We start from the raw sequence: 16,979 nt of genomic DNA, 5'->3' as shown, positions 1-16,979 counted from the left end.
CGTTTTGCTAGATCAAGTCGAATTGTGATTTCTAGGGGTGAAAAAAACCCTGAAAATAAAAAGTGACAAGATAACTTTTAAAAATTATTAATATTTTATAAAACTTGATATCTGACAGTTTACGGGGTCGCTGATTGTGAATCTGATGTTAGATTTTCAAAATTCAAAATTGCGGATCCAATATGGCGATCAAAATTTTAAAAAGTTATTAATTTTTTATAAAACTTGGTATCTAGGGGTTTTTGGGGTCGCTGATTATGAATCAGAAGTCAGATTTTGAAAATTCTAAATGGCGGATCCAATATGACACTCAAAATTTTTTAAAAAATTAATAATATTTCATAAAACTTGGTATCTGGTAATTTTTTGGGTCGCTGATTACAAATGTGATGTCAGATTGTCAAAATGTAAAATAGAAGATCTGATAAGAATGAAAAATTTCAAATTTATGAGAAATTTTTAAATAAAAGTTATGGAAAAATAAATGCGAATTTTGGAAAAATTAGAGTAAGATTTTTTTTTTGACCTAATTGAATTTCAGGAAATTTTTAATAATTATATTTTTATAAAATTTAATGGCTGAAAATTATGAACAAATTTTTAAATAATAATTAAATTTCAGAATATTTTTAATTAATATTTTCATAAAAAAATTGAATTGAATTTAATGCTAGGAGAACTAAGTTTTTAATTATTTTATTATTAATTTCTATTCATCGATTTTGTCATAATTTTTTCAGATAATATAAAAAATGTGATAAAATATGTATGATAAACAAATAAAATTTTAATTAATAAATTTGCAATTAATTTCAATTAAGGATACACGTTATGTATACTCCTATAGTAGATTTTTTATAAACTTACTATTGGAGAAGCCGAGGGAGAAGCTTTAGGAGAATTTTTACCCAATAACTGTGTCCAGAAACTGGATGGAAATTTTAACAATTCTTCAACGACCTACAAAATAATATATATATATATATATATAAACGGTGCATTTGTTTAAAAATCCCTGTGGTGAAGATGTTAAGAATTATTTTTTGAAATAAACCAAAATTTATTTAAAACTGATAATTTTTTTTTAATTTTAAAGAAGCGACTTTTTAATTTTTTAAATGTCTAATAAATATTTTTTTCGAGGTCTACATATTTCTATATATTATTTAAAATAAAAAAATTGAATATTTATTTACCTTAATTCTCTTAGGAGATATTATTGAAATTCTCTTATCCTTTAAGTTAACATTACTGAATAAAGTTTGACCAAAAATTGAAGCCAGATGTGAGCTTTTCAGTTTATTTTCTGGTGTTTCAATTACCTTTTGCAAATGTAAAATCAAAAAAGCGAGAGTATCACGATTTGGTTGTTTTAACTTTTGGGAAATTAAATTTTTCAACTTCAATTCCTTAATAGCTGATGGTAATTCATTATAGAATAATAAAGACTGTCCATCGTGTTTATTAATTACTCGTCCATACAGTGTTCTGTATTAGTATTAATTATATTTTTTTAAATCTTTTTCGAAATAATAAATTAAATGAGATATTTACTAAATTTATTAATTATAACTTTACCGAAGATATGTTTTAAGTGCTCCGATAATATCATGAATATCAAAATCCGATAAATCTACATTATTCTTAAAACGTAATTTTAGCAATATTTTAATCGTCTTTAAATTGCCGTTTGTCATATACAATCCTTCTTCTTTCATTCCACGTTTTTCCACTTCTTTTATGCAGTTTCTCACAAAATAAGGTACCATAGTAGTCATGCCATTGGTGTGATCCTCGATTGTACCCTAATTGAAATTGTTTTATAAATTTGTAGACAATCAAAAAATAAATTCTTTTTTTGTTAAATTAAGTTACGGATTTAGTATTATTTTTTGCTTAATTTAAATATGTATTAATTTTTGCAACTTACGAACTTATATGATTCATAACCGTTAGTTATTTTCTAAAACATAATATTTGATTATCAATTACAACGTTTATCATCAACGTTTAGAAATTAATTTTTATTTAACACAAAAAATTATAAAATAGTTCATTTAAAAAAATATCTTTTTATAATTTCTTGATTAATAAATTAATTTAAATTAAAAAACATGAAATTGACTTCAAACTTGTTACTCGGGGGTTTTTTTTGAGATAAAGGAAATATAATATCAAACACATAAATACATAATAAAAAATTAATATATTAAAAAAATGCACATTAAAAATTTTCAAACTATAAATGCAAAAAATACAAGTTGTAAATTCAGATGTTCATTACATGAACATTTTGCTTCCTCTTTACGATCAGCAAAAAAAATTTGTTTCCTCGTGGAGAAAGCAAAATTTTATTGCCAAAATGTGAATTTTTGATTTTTTAACTTCCATTAATTCTTTAAATTTACCTCAAATGTATACTTTATATATATATATATAATTGATAATTCTAGGTGAAACGTTAGAGAGTAAAACTTATTATCAGTAAGCTTCATGCATAACAAATAAAATAAAGAAAATCAAGTTGAATAGGCTGTTTACAATATATTATTTCTAAAAATAATTTAATAATTTTCATTTTTTATATAGTGAAAAATTATTTTCTCCAGAAAATTTTTTAATTTCAAACATTTAAAATATATATTATTTAAAAATAATTTAAAAATGACTTTATTTATATTTAGAATACTTGTTTAACAAAACTTACTAAAATGATGAAGGTAAAGACAAATAGAAGCAAAAATTTTGTTACAGAAATCATTTTCATACGAAAGTTGAAGATTTCAAAATCACAATATTTAAACCTTTGGGATTAAAATATATATAATTTTAAAATAAATATGTAAATCTCGCTTCTATATTACTATTGCAAGGGCACCCACAATTCTGCAACTATTTGCAATATAAGCAATACTTTTTAGTGTTATACTGATTAAATTTAATTTCTTTTTATATTATTTTCTTTTAATGGACAGTTGCGCTCTATAAAAAAATATTATCTCTTTCTTTTAAGACAATAAAAAAAAATATTTTTTTCTAACTAAAAATTTTAAAGCAATAAAATCGTTTAAAAAAATAGAAAATAATTTCAGTAAATTAAGAATTAATTTATCAGACATAGATTATTATTATATTATCCCAGATAACATTTAAGTTTGCGGTGCAAGCTTGTCGCAAGATTACGAAGATAAAGTCAAAATTCAAAATTGCGGATCCAATATGGCGGACAAATTAAAAATTTATTTTTTGAATTTTCTCGTAACTTGCGGTATGTAGGTGTTTTCGGGATCGCTGATAACAAAACTGATGTCAGATTGAAAAAAATTCAAAAAAAATTTTTTTGAAAAAATTTCCGTTATATTGGGTCCGCCGTTTGGAATTTTCAAAATCTGACTTCTGATTTGTAATTAGCGACCCCGAAAACCCCTAGGTACCGCAAGTTACGAGAAAATTAAAAAAAAATATTTTTAATCGTCTGCCATATTGGATCCACCATTTTGAATTTTGACTTCATTCCATATTACTGACAAATCTTGTTTCTGTTGTAAAATGTAGAAATGATTCTAGCCAATTTTAAAAGAAAAGTAAAAGAAAAATAATTTTTTAAATCTAAATATATTTTTTAGAGTGATTTCTCTTTTACAGAAGACCATAATGAATTATTTAAGAGAATTCTCATTGAAATGATTTATAATAATTTTTTATATTTACTTACAATATATATATACGAGATCACAGAAGACCTCTTGAAATGGTATATTCCAAGAAATGACTAATGCTTCACCCTGCACAGCAGGTGCATTGCAGGTGATTCAACTGGTTTCTTCTCATTCTCTTACGAATTACCTCCGTTGCACCTCGCGATGCCACCCTGCGGACTATGGTTTTCATTTTTATCTTTCTTCTTTTATTTAGACGGAATCGTGTTGTCTAGTTCATCAATGTTGGATTATTTTTTATCGAATTGGGTATATAAGGGTTTTAGGGGTTACTGAAAATTTGATTTTAAAATTTCAAAATTAAAAATATGGCCGATCCAAAATGGCGGACATGATTTTAAAATTTGTACCGATTTTTATGAAATTTGATATAATGGGGTTTTTTGGGTCGCTGAATTTGAATTTGACCTTAAAATTCAAAAATTCAAAATGGCGGATCCAATATGGCTGACAGAAAAAGGAAAAATATGTCTGATTCCCCTTGAAACTCGTGAATCAGAGGTTTTTGGGTATAGTTGATAACGAAATTGAAGTTACTTTTTAAATTCTATACATATATATTAAAATAAATTTTCGCTATTTTAATTTTTTAAAATCTGGTAACAGATTTGTAATCAGCGACCTCGAAAGCCTCCGAGTCACGAGTTCCAAGTGAAACCGATGAATTTAAAAAATATGTCCGCCATTTTGAATTTTGTAAATCTGATTTTAGATTTATAAGCAGCGACCTCGAAAACCCCCGAGTAACGATTTTCAAGCGAATCTGATGAATTAAAATAATAAAGCCGCCATATTGAATTTTTGTAAACTGACATCGGATTCGTAATTAGAGTTGCCGCAATAATATTTTTGCCTACTAACCATTATTGGCAGACAATAATTAGCCAATATTAAAAAAATTTAATAATTAAAATTAATTATTGAAAAAAAAATTTTATTTTTTTATTTTATTTATTATTTTATTTTTAATAATTTAATTAAAATAACAAAATAGTCTAAAATAGAATTTTTAGTTAACTTCTTATATATACAAATCCAGTGGCACTTCAACTGCGAGAATGAATGATATTCGTCCTCCCCTATGTGGCGTTGAGCGAACTAAGTTTTTGGGCGCACACATTTTCGCTCAACGCGGGAATATTTGAAAATTTTTAATTTATTAGACATGTTTTTTTAAAATATCAGTTAATGATTTATAGCACAAGAAATATATATAAAACTGACATATTTAAAATAAAATATCTAATACATTCTAAAACTGCGCGCAGGTGATTATTTCGAAGATTGTATAGATCAACTTAAGAAAATGTTGAGAAAATTTCTTTTGTTGTCTGAAGTATTGCTTTGTATTTTAATTGAAAATATATTGTTACCAAATATACATTACATATTCAAGTTGAAGCGCGGGAAACATATGCGCGTCTTAATTTAAGAAAATTTATCTTCTTTTTTTTTTTCTTTATAATCTATAAGTTTGAAAAATACATACAGGGATTCGTGGCACGTAATATATAGATTGATAGGGTATATATATATATACAACAAAAGAGAAAAAAGAAATAAGAGGAAGAGCTGATGTGCACCGACTGGTGGAAGAGGGAAGACAGAAAATGTTTAAGAAGAAGTAGGACGACATTGGTGGGCAAGGTGCTGCCAAGGTGGCGGTTGAGGCAGCTGATCTTCGAATAGCAGCAGGTGAATGTGAAGACGATGGTATATATACGCGCGTGGAGAAGAGGAATCCACGCATGCATAAAAGGTGTTTCGATATTGTTACTAAGCGCAAGTCTCAAAAAAAGTCTTTAGATTTATTGATCTTATTTTGCGCGTGGCGAAAACTAAATTATAAAGGAATTTTTATCAAAGTTATAATATCGCAAGATATGCAGTTTTAATATATATATATATGTGTGTGTAACATAAACGCACGTTTCAACTGTTTTCTAACAGTTATGTAACAATTATATATTTCAGTTTAAATTATTCTGATAAATTCCCATTACAGAAGAATTTATATATAGTTTGATACGATTTTACGTAATGAAAAGTAAAATATCATTTTTGAAAACCAAAGCCTCTTCCAAGTGAATAAAACACGTTTCCATAGCAACCGTTTCAATAGTAGTTGTTGCCATAGCAACCGTTACCATGACAACCCTTTCTGTAGTAGTTATGTTTTCATAGCAACTGTTTCCATAACAACGGTTACCATGACAATTAATTCAGTTGTTATAATACCTATATACTCTGCATTTGCAAGAAGTTTGCTGAGTAAACTTCCCCCACAGCATCGAAACATTCCTAAAGATTTCCTAAAAATTTATTTGAAATGTTCGGAATATTTAATTATACAATGTTTAGTGAAAATTTGTGTAAAGATTTAAATGTCCCGATTAACTAAATGTTTATAGTGTAAAACTTTCCTGAAAATTTCAGGAAGTTTCGGAAAGTTTCGCGCTAAACATTTATTTAATCGGGACATTTAAATCTTTACACAATTTTCACTAAACATTGCAATTAAATATTTCGAATATTTCAATATTAAATTTTTAGGAAAGTTTCAGTGCTGTTGGGGTTGTCAATATATCTTTCATAGCAAGCTTGATCGAAAACTTGTTGCAAAGTTACGTGTTTTCTGCGGGATACATTAAAAAATATCTCGTTTTATAAAAGAAAAGAGAAAAAAAATATACACGAAGAAAAATGGAAAAACGAATAAAGTATATAACTTTGTACTCTACACTTTAAAAGTAATACAGGAATTGTCCGCATAGTTTATGCGCATTTCTGGCAATTTTTACTCCAGAAATAGTAAAATTTACTTCTGAAATAATAAAAAATTATTCCGGAAGTATAGTAAATTTTACTATTTCCTATATTTAAGTAGCAAAAGTTATACTTTATTCGTTTTTCCATTTTTCTTCGTGTGCATTTCATTTGTTTTGAATATGTATTTTTGATGAGATTTTCGTTTTTCATCTTTTCCGAACGATTACCCACTTGAATGCACACATCACTAATTTGAGTTAAATTAATGTTTTTCAATTTGCCGTATACCGGTCTATATTTACGTTTTAAAATAGGGTGTGTGTCTGATCCGTGACAACGAATACTCATATATCCTAAATTTTTTTTTTATCATCATCATCATTATTAAAAAAGACAGTGCATGAAAAGCACATATGAAAAAGTATCGAAATATCTCGATGATTATTGAACAAAAGTCGAATTTTGAAATTATAGAACAAGAAAAACATGAATTTTACAAAATAATCTAAATTACCTAATGTTTATTTTTTTGAAAATCACTTTATATTATTGTTCCACTTATTTTGCATAATTTACTTTACTGCAATGTACAGTTGTAAAATATTTATTTATTGTAAATGCTTCCACTAGATCCAAGAAGTACGCATCGAGATCCTGCGGCGAAGGATCTGAGCGAGAGGAAGAGAAGAGTGTTAGCGCGTGCCGATTGTAGCTCTTTCTCTCTATCCCTCTTTTACAAATTTCAAGATATTATTTCATCCTTTGAGAATCCCGTTTAAATTTTTAATTTATGTATTAAGGTCTGAGCAGAATAGAAATGTAATCGGAATCTTAATCGCAAACGCAATCGGAAGAATGAGTTAGAGAAGGATAGACATATTGTTTGTCCTTTTCTAACTCATTATTCCGGTTGGGTTTGTGGTTACAATTCCGGTTATAATTCGAAAAATTTTTAATAATTTTCCACCATATAGAATATATTCCCAAAAAAAAAACTAAAACATCAGTTAGAATAAAGTTTACTGATTGAATTAGTGAAAGAAGGAGGGCCCGTATAAGGCCCTATATTTCGCCACCTTGGGATTTTAATTTAAATGGTTGAAAACTTTTTCTTAAGGTAGAAAAAGTGAGTATTTATTGATTTTAGGTGAAACGGGGGTGTTTTGGTCAAATTAACCCTTAGATTTTAGGGGGTTCTTTTTAAAAAGAGTATTTTAAAAAAATATGCAAAAAACGTTGTCCAATTGTTGGGCGTATCATTTACATATATTCTTGTAAACTATATGAAAACAATTTTTGTTGAGGTTACTCAACTTACTTTATTTTAATAATAATCGAATTTGAAATCATTATCGATCTAATATGCCACCTGCAGCTTCGCGCAAGAAAAACGAAAAAGATTTGTGTGTGTGTGTGTGTGTGCCTGTAACATGTCATTAAGTCGAAAGTACTTGTGCCGTCTGCACTTGTTCAGGAAGAAGCACCTGACGGCGACCGTTCGCTTCCCTGACACAGGGTGGATTTTCAACGGTCGAAACTTACACTACTTGAATACACATATATCTGTGTGATTCCATAGTTTTTGAAAAGAGGGTCGAATTGATCGACCACCCATAATGAACTGCAGGTGCCATGTTCTCTCTAACGTCTTCTTGAATAAATTCCTTCTTTTCTCCTTTTGTTCATCTTCTTTTACGCGTATTAGGAAGATTTTTAATATGTCAGCTCCTATATATATACTTTAAATTTCCTACTAATTTCACATTTTCCACTTTTTACTTCACACATTTATTTTTTATACATTTCACATCCCACTTTTTTACTTCTTACATATCCCACATTTTGCAATTTCCCATTTGTTGGAAGTGGAATGTAAATACTGCAAATTGGGAAGTGAAAATTGTGAAGTAAAAAAGTGAGATGTGTATATAATGGAAAAAATACGGAATCAACCCTCTGAGTTCATTTTAAATATGTTTGCGAATTTTAACCATTATGGATTAAATTGCTCAAATTTACTTGGAATTTCTATAACTTGGGGGTTTTCGGGGTCGCTGATTACGAATATGAAGTCAGATTTTAAAAATTCAAAATGGCGGATCCAATATGGCGGACAATTTTTTTTTAATTCATCAGATTTACTTGAACTTTGTTACTAGAGGGTTTTCGGGGTCGCTAATCACGAATCTGAAGTCAAATTTTAAAAATTCAAAATGTCTGACCCTATATGGCGGATGACTTTTTAAAAATCGAATGCAAGTCGCTTTAAACTTATGTTATCTGGGAGTTTTAGAGGTCGATGATTACGAATCTAAAGTCGGATTTTCATAATTAAAAATGGCGGATTTTATATGGCTGTTATTGGTTCCAAAAACTCCTAAGTAACAAATTTTCATAAAAATCTATCAATATTTAAGAAAATTTCTAAAAATAACCAATTTTCAAAAAATTGTCCGCCATATTGGATCCCCCATTTTGAATTTTTAAAATCTAACTTCAGATTCGTAATTAGCGACTCCGGCGAAAACCCTCTAGTAATAAATTTGAAGCAAATTTGAGTAAAATAATTTTCATGGGGAATTTTTTTTAATATTTTTGGAATTCAGGCGCCATTTTTAATAGAATTGAATAAAAAAAATTTTTACATAACGAAAACTTAATTTTTTTTTTGGTGTTTTGAAGAAAAGGGGTGGTTATAAATGTCATTTTTGGCCAATTTTGACAACAAAATATTAGAAAGAGTAAACTCAAAAATAGTTGAAAACGGTATGTTTAACATTTATAAATCTTTTTTCTGCTAATTGTATACGAAATTAAAATCCATGTCGAAAAGTAGCACGTTATTAAACGTTAAAGGGTTAAATGAGTAAATAAATGTAGGGCCGATCATTAATTATGTCACGCTGTTTTGACCATTGTTTCCCCTACTGAAAATTCTCATATAGGATCTTATATATAGGATCTCACATAAATTCATATATTAAAATCCATATAAAATCCTATGTGTCATGTAAGAAACTATATAGGATCCTATGAAAAATCATATAGGAAATTGAGACATGATTTGAAATAGGATTCGATGTAAATTCTTATAAACGTATTCTTAAGTAATAAATTATGTAAATTCCTATGTGAAATCCTACAATTTTTTCTATTCACATTTTTTCTTTCAATTTCTTATGTCAATTTCCTTCGTGTTTTCTCACTAAAAAACATACCAAAATTCATTGCTCAATCCTTAACCAGAAATTTTCCTATATCAAATTATATATCAAATCTTTTTTCGATTCTTGAATAAAAATTATTACAAATAATCTGATATGAAATCATATTGAAAATCCTCACGTGAGATCATATATATGATTGATTTGAACATAAGAAATCATATAGGATTTCATGTAGATTCTGAAATATTTATATTTAAGATTTCACATAGAATTATATAAAGGAAACAATATAGGATTTCATATAGGAATTTTCAGTTGGCAGACGGCAGTTTATAAAAATTAAAAATTATTTAATTAAAAATCAAATAATATTATTGCAATTCATATGAAAAGAAAAGAAATTGTGCTTTGCAATACCTTTCTAGGATGTTCATGGACATTAATCCACAAACAGGACACAAGAGAGGAAGAAAAAATAAATAAAAAAAAACGGAAGAGGATTCAAAAGTGATCAGGTTAATTGCAAATATTGTCAGTTTTAATTCATAAATGTGATTTTCCTGAAACCAAAATATTATAAAAGATACTCCTCTGCCTTTCTTTAAGAAATATACTTAAGTATTTTAATGTTAAAAGAATTCGAATAGAATTATTTTTATGTCGTTTTGTAAATAAATTTAACTTTTTATACAAACTTTTATTTATTTATTTATAGTCCTTATTTATCAAATAAGGATAAAATTTCCGATTAGTTTGAAAAAATTATTACTTAACGATAGGAAAAATATTTGTAAAAATAGTCGGTATAATTTCCAATTGATTCGGAAAAGATGATAAGTAAATATGAGAAAGAATATCTGATAGATTTGGAAAAAATACTGAAAAAAATTGGGGATAATATCTGTCAAATTCGTAAAAAAAATCCGATTTACAGGATTTTTGTCATAGAAACACAAATACAATTTTTTACTCTTACTTTATGAAAAAATATAAATTGATATGCCTTTAAGTTTCCGAAAGGAACAAAGTGTAAATGCTCACATGGTACGTATAGGTTAGAATCGTCTGTAATATTGATAATTTGACTTATTCCGACGTAATCTTTATAACTTTTTAACTTGTTATGTTACAGTTTTAAAACCGTTATCTTGAAAAGGCCTTTCTTAGAGAGGCGAAAGCTCGATTTTTTATTATATATTTTTTATTTGTAATCATTGAGAAATTTCTCAATAGAATATTATTATTTTTTATGAAATAAAGATCAGTATATATAAACAAAATCAACATCTATGACAATAATTGGACTCTGATCAACAATAATAACACCTTATAAAATATTACAGGATTTTTGTTATTCGGGAGTTTTGAGGGATGCTGATACCAACTAATAGGGTCAGTTGGGGTATTATTGTCCTTGGATTTTTATGTTTCTTGTAATAGAGTATAGAAACTTGAAAAGATTAAAATGTTATTATTGTTGCCTTGCTTTTAAATTGTATTTGCGATAAAAGTTTTGAAATCGTTAAAAATTTTTGAATAATTATTTTGCCTAAAGTAGTTGGGAAATTATGAAATTAAGTAAATATTTTTTAACGAATTAGTATTACTTTAATAGTTATCAATTATTATGATAATAATCAATTCTTATATTAATTCGTTAAAAAGTAATTACTTAATTTTATAATTGCAACTACTTTGGAACCGTCCATAAACTACGTTACCAATTTTTCATACTTTTTAGACCTCCTCCTCCCCTAAAATAGGTAACGTAGTTTATGGAGTGCCCCTTTAGGCAAAATAATTAAAAAAAAATTTTTTTTAACGATTTCAAAACTTTTTTAAAAAAGAAATTTAAAAGAGCAAGGCAACAAAAATTCTTTTTAATCTTTTCACGTTTCTATATTTTTATTACAAGAAACATAAAATCCAAAGTCAACAATATTTAATAATAATCTTCGGAATGAAGTAAAAATATTTTTTTGCATTTTTTAACGAGTTTAAAACTTTTCTTTTATGGAAAAATTACAATGCAGCCAAAATAATAATTCTTCCAATTTTTTCAACATGTTTTCATTCTTTTTCTATCGATAATTTTAATTTATTAGCAAAATAATAATATTCGTCATTTACTATATTCCAAAACTCCCGAGTAACAAGTTTCAAATTATTCCATTAAAAGCATTGTCTAAATAAACATTTTGTTTTGTAACCTTTAATATTAAATTATTTAATTTGTTTATAAAATATGAACTTTTTTCCGTTTAATTTTATTTCATTTAGGAAAGCAGTGTTTTGAACTATAGGATCTTGTATAGGATCCTACATAAAATCCTATATAGGATCTCATGTAAGAATTCATCATACTGAAATACATATATAAAAATTTATGTAGGATCATATATAAAATCCTATATAGGATCTCATCCCAATGGGAAATTGCCATTGGTTACGATTGGACAAATAATGGGCCAAGAATGGTTTCCAATCGTTTTATTCTTGTCAAACTATTGGCACACAATATTGGACCGCGATTGGTAAAATCTTGGGATGATCACGATGTTGCCAATCATTGGTAGCCAATGTTGTTTCATCATTGGCTGCCAAGAAAAAAATCGGTTTCTAAAAAGCTTGGTTATTAATTGGCTACCAAGATTGGACCATTATTGGAAGCCGATCGTTGGTTTTCAATAATGGTCCAATCTTGGTAGCCAATTAATAACCGAGCTTTTCAGAAACCGATTTTTTTCTTGGCAGCCAATGATGAAACAACATTGGCTACCAATGATTGGCAACATCGTGATCATCCCAAGATTTTTTTAATCGTGGTTCAGTATTGGGTACCAATAGTTCGAGAAAAAAATAAATTTCACACATTACAAAAAAAGATAGTTAAAATATCTTCAACCAATAAAAAGGGAAGAATATTTGCAAAGTGCGAACAAAATTGAACTGAATCCTTGACGACAAGGGAGGCTATTCTTATAGTGTTAAGGAAACATCTTGTTAGTGAGCAGAAACGACTACCGCACACCCTATATGTTACTTGTCGGAATTAATTCCATGCGCGTATGTTTTTGCGCAGCGCGGGGATTTTCAAATATCATTAGAAACATTGTAAGAAAGATGTAATAAATTTTTATTACAATACATTAAAAAAAATTAATTTAATTAAATGAACGAAAAAATAACACAAATATATATATATATATATATATATATAATATATACTTACATATTAATTATTTTTTTATTATATGTATACATAAAATATTTTTTCAACATTTAAAATTGCCCTAAAATATTTCCGACAAAAATTTTTTTGGGCTGAAAAAGTCTTTTTATTTAAATATCTAATTAAACGAATCAAAAATTTATTGATTTTAAATTTCATTTTTTCATAAATCAAATCACAGCACAGTTATTTAAAAAATTATATCTTTTTAATTTAATTAGTTTTAAAAAAATTTTATTTTAAAATTAATTATTTAAAAATTTTTTGAAACTAATTAAATTTATTGATTTTTAAAATTCAAGTTTTTTAATTTGACTGTGTTTAAAATTCATTTGAAATAAAATCTAAGTATTTTGAAATTTACTTTTTTTTTAATTAAAGGGTCATTCCATTATATTTCACCTAAAGTCGTTGCGGCCTAATTTTTAAAGAAGTTGATACTTTCAGAAATGATTTTTTATGATATTTAGGAAACGAAATAAAAAGAATTAAGTTAAAATTTTTATTATTTATCTCAAAATATGTATTTAAAGTGGACAAGGTGCGGAAAAATGTCACCTTTTTAGCATTTAGAAACTTTTTTTAAAAACATAGAAAAATTGTTAAAAGTGTAAAAAAAATTATTTTTTCTTGTTTAGAATCGATTAATTATCTATTTTTTAATGATTAAAGTAGTAAATAAATTAAAATAATATATAAAATAAGTTTTCAAAGTTGGTCTGTCAAATAACCTAATTTTGGGATTTTTATTAATTAATTACTAAAAAGTGGAGTTATTAAATAAAATAAAAACTTACCGAATGTAAAGTATTTGTGGTGAACTTTCAAATTTTCTTAGCACTTTGTACTTTTTAAATTTATAAATGTAAAAAATCTTGAGTCGAAAATTTGCACTTTGTTGACTTTTCCGATTTTTAATCGCTTGTAACTCTTTTGGTGCAAAATAAAAACTTTTGAAACCTTATGGAATATTTAAGTTAAATCTAAATAAAAACTCACTTAAATTTTTGTGGTGGATTTTGATCGAGATAAGGAGAAAATTTAATTCCAAAATTGTACGTATATTTCCAGGTTAATGTATGTAATTTTTTTAAACTTGAAGTTGGGCCACTACTTCAAAGACGAAAAATTACATACATTAACCTGGAAATATACGTACAATTTTGGAATTAAATTTTCTTCTAATCTTGATCAAAATCCATCACGAAAATTGCAGTGAGTTTTTATTTAGATTTAACTTAAATATTCCATAAGGTTTCAAAAGTTTTTATTTTGCACCAAAAGAGTTACAAGCGATTAAAAATCGGAAAAGTCAACAAAGTGCAAATTTTCGACTCAAGATTTTTTACATTTATAAATTTAAAAAGTACAAAGTGCTAAGAAAATTTGAAAGTTCACCACAAATACTTTACATTCGGTAAGTTTTTATTTTATTTAATAACTCCACTTTTTAGTAATTAATTAATAAAAATCCCAAAATTAGGTTATTTGACAGACCAACTTTGAAAACTTATTTTATATATTATTTTAATTTATTTACTACTTTAATCATTAAAAAATAGATAATTAATCGATTCTAAACAAGAAAAAATAATTTTTTTTACACTTTTAACAATTTTTCTATGTTTTTAAAAAAAGTTTCTAAATGCTAAAAAGGTGACATTTTTCCGCACCTTGTCCACTTTAAATACATATTTTGAGATAAATAATAAAAATTTTAACTTAATTCTTTTTATTTCGTTTCCTAAATATCATAAAAAATCATTTCTGAAAGTATCAACTTCTTTAAAAATTAGGCCGCAACGACTTTAGGTGAAATATAATGGAATGACCCTAAAATGTTTATAAAAATTTATTACTACTTTTAATTTTATTTCTATGCAAATTCAATTACCTATTTTATAAATTTAATATTTTCTATTTTAATTGTGTTTAACTTCAATTACATTAAAATCTAATTGCTTGGCAATTTACCTTTCAAATTTTAATTATTATTTTATTTTTCAATTCAATTGTTTTTAAAAATTATTTACTATTTTTAATTTCATTAACATTAACAATTAAATTTTCTTGTTAATGAAATTAAAAATAGTAAATAATTTTTAAAAACAATTGAATTGAAAAATAAAATAATAATTAAAATTTGAAAGGTAAATTGCCAAGCAATTAGATTTTAATGTAATTGAAGTTAAACACAATTAAAATAGAAAATATTAAATTTATAAAATAGGTAATTGAATTTGCATAGAAATAAAATTAAAAGTAGTAATAAATTTTTATAAACATTTTAATTAAAAAAAAAGTAAATTTCAAAATACTTAGATTTTATTTCAAATGAATTTTAAACACAGTCAAATTAAAAAACTTGAATTTTAAAAATCAATAAATTTAATTAGTTTCAAAAAATTTTTAAATAATTAATTTTAAAATAAAATTTTTTTAAAACTAATTAAATTAAAAAGATATAATTTTTTAAATAACTGTGCTGTGATTTGATTTATGAAAAAATGAAATTTAAAATCAATAAATTTTTGATTCGTTTAATTAGATATTTAAATAAAAAGACTTTTTCAGCCCAAAAAAATTTTTGTCGGAAATATTTTAGGGCAATTTTAAATGTTGAAAAAATATTTTATGTATACATATAATAAAAAAATAATTAATATGTAAGTATATATTATATATATATATATATATATATATATATATATATATTTGTGTTATTTTTTCGTTCATTTAATTAAATTAATTTTTTTTAATGTATTGTAATAAAAATTTATTACATCTTTCTTACAATGTTTCTAATGATATTTGAAAATCCCCGCGCTGCGCAAAAACATACGCGCATGGAATTAATTCCGACAAGTAACATATAGGGTGTGCGGTAGTCGTTTCTGCTCACTAACAAGATGTTTCCTTAACACTATAAGAATAGCCTCCCTTGTCGTCAAGGATTCAGTTCAATTTTGTTCGCACTTTGCAAATATTCTTCCCTTTTTATTGGTTGAAGATATTTTAACTATCTTTTTTTGTAATGTGTGAAATTTATTTTTTTCTCGAACTATTGGTACCCAATACTGAACCACGATTAAAAAAATCTTGGGCTGATCACGATGTTGCCAATCATTGGTAGCCAATGTTGTTTCATCATTGGCTGCCAAGAAAAAAATCGGTTTCTAAAAAGCTTGGTTATTAATTGGCTACCAAGATTGGACCATTATTGGAAGCCGATCGTTGGTTTTCAATAATGGTCCAATCTTGGTAGCCAATTAATAACCGAGCTTTTCAGAAACCGATTTTTTTCTTGGCAGCCAATGATGAAACAACATTGGCTACCAATGATTGGCAACATCGTGATCATCCCAAGATTTTACCAATCGCGGTCCAATATTGTGTGCCATCATTGCAACAATATTGGAACGAATGGCTCCCATTATTGGGCCATTATTAAACCAATCGTTTATTTCCCATTGGGATGTAAGAATTCATCATACTGAAATATATTATAAAAATCCATGTAAAATCTTATGTAGGATCATATATAAAATCCTATATAGGATCCTTTATTGGATTTCATGTAAGAATTCATCACATATAGGAATTTATGTGGGATGTCATGTGTGGATTTCATTGTTTTAATTGTTCATCTAAGATACCAAGTCGGAAATTATATGAGAAATTATGTCGGAAATTATATGGGAAATTCAAATATAGATGTATATCATCATAGTTCCACTCTTACGCCGCCAGATGGTGCTAATTTTTTTTCTCACAGTTGAGATCAATCTTGAATACTATAAAAGCTGAGACTCTAACTCAGAAGGTGTATTGCAAAGCACAATTTCTTTTCTTTTCAGATGAATTACAGTAATATTATTTGATTTTTAATTAAATAATTTTTAATTTTTATAAACTGCCGTCTGCCAACTGAAAATTCCTATATGAAATCCTATATTGTTTCCTTTATATAATTCTATGTGATATCTTAGATATAGATATTTCAGAATCTACATGAAATCCTATATGATTTCTTACGTTCAAATCAATCATATATATGATCCCACGTGACGATTTTTAATATGATTTCATATC

The 16,979-nt window shown here is 26.3% G+C and overlaps 1 protein-coding gene across 2 annotated transcripts in view; it reads right to left on the bottom strand.

Annotated features, from left to right (window-relative positions):
• Window positions 1–2,911, bottom strand: part of LOC127285106 (rac GTPase-activating protein 1-like) — a 30,745-nt gene extending 27,834 nt beyond the window's left edge. For both annotated transcript variants that reach the window (XM_051310921.1, XM_051310920.1), the window contains exons 1-5: window positions 2,708–2,911; window positions 1,931–1,963; window positions 1,579–1,805; window positions 1,197–1,488; window positions 868–960 (exon numbers count right to left, since the gene is read on the bottom strand). In XM_051310921.1, coding sequence (XP_051166878.1) covers window positions 868–960; window positions 1,197–1,488; window positions 1,579–1,805; window positions 1,931–1,963; window positions 2,708–2,767 — 705 coding nt within the window. In that variant the 5' untranslated portion in view covers window positions 2,768–2,911. The remainder of the gene's footprint in view (window positions 1–867; window positions 961–1,196; window positions 1,489–1,578; window positions 1,806–1,930; window positions 1,964–2,707) is intronic.
• Window positions 2,912–16,979: the final 14,068 nt, after the last annotated feature.

This window comes from Leptopilina boulardi, unplaced genomic scaffold, assembly GCF_019393585.1.
Source record: "Leptopilina boulardi isolate dan_hultmark-lab unplaced genomic scaffold, ZJU_Lbou_2.1 LbouV2_330, whole genome shotgun sequence".
NCBI lineage: Eukaryota > Metazoa > Arthropoda > Insecta > Hymenoptera > Figitidae > Leptopilina > Leptopilina boulardi.
Note: the sequence above shows the minus strand (reverse complement) of the source record. Positions and strands in the feature narration are given on the sequence as shown.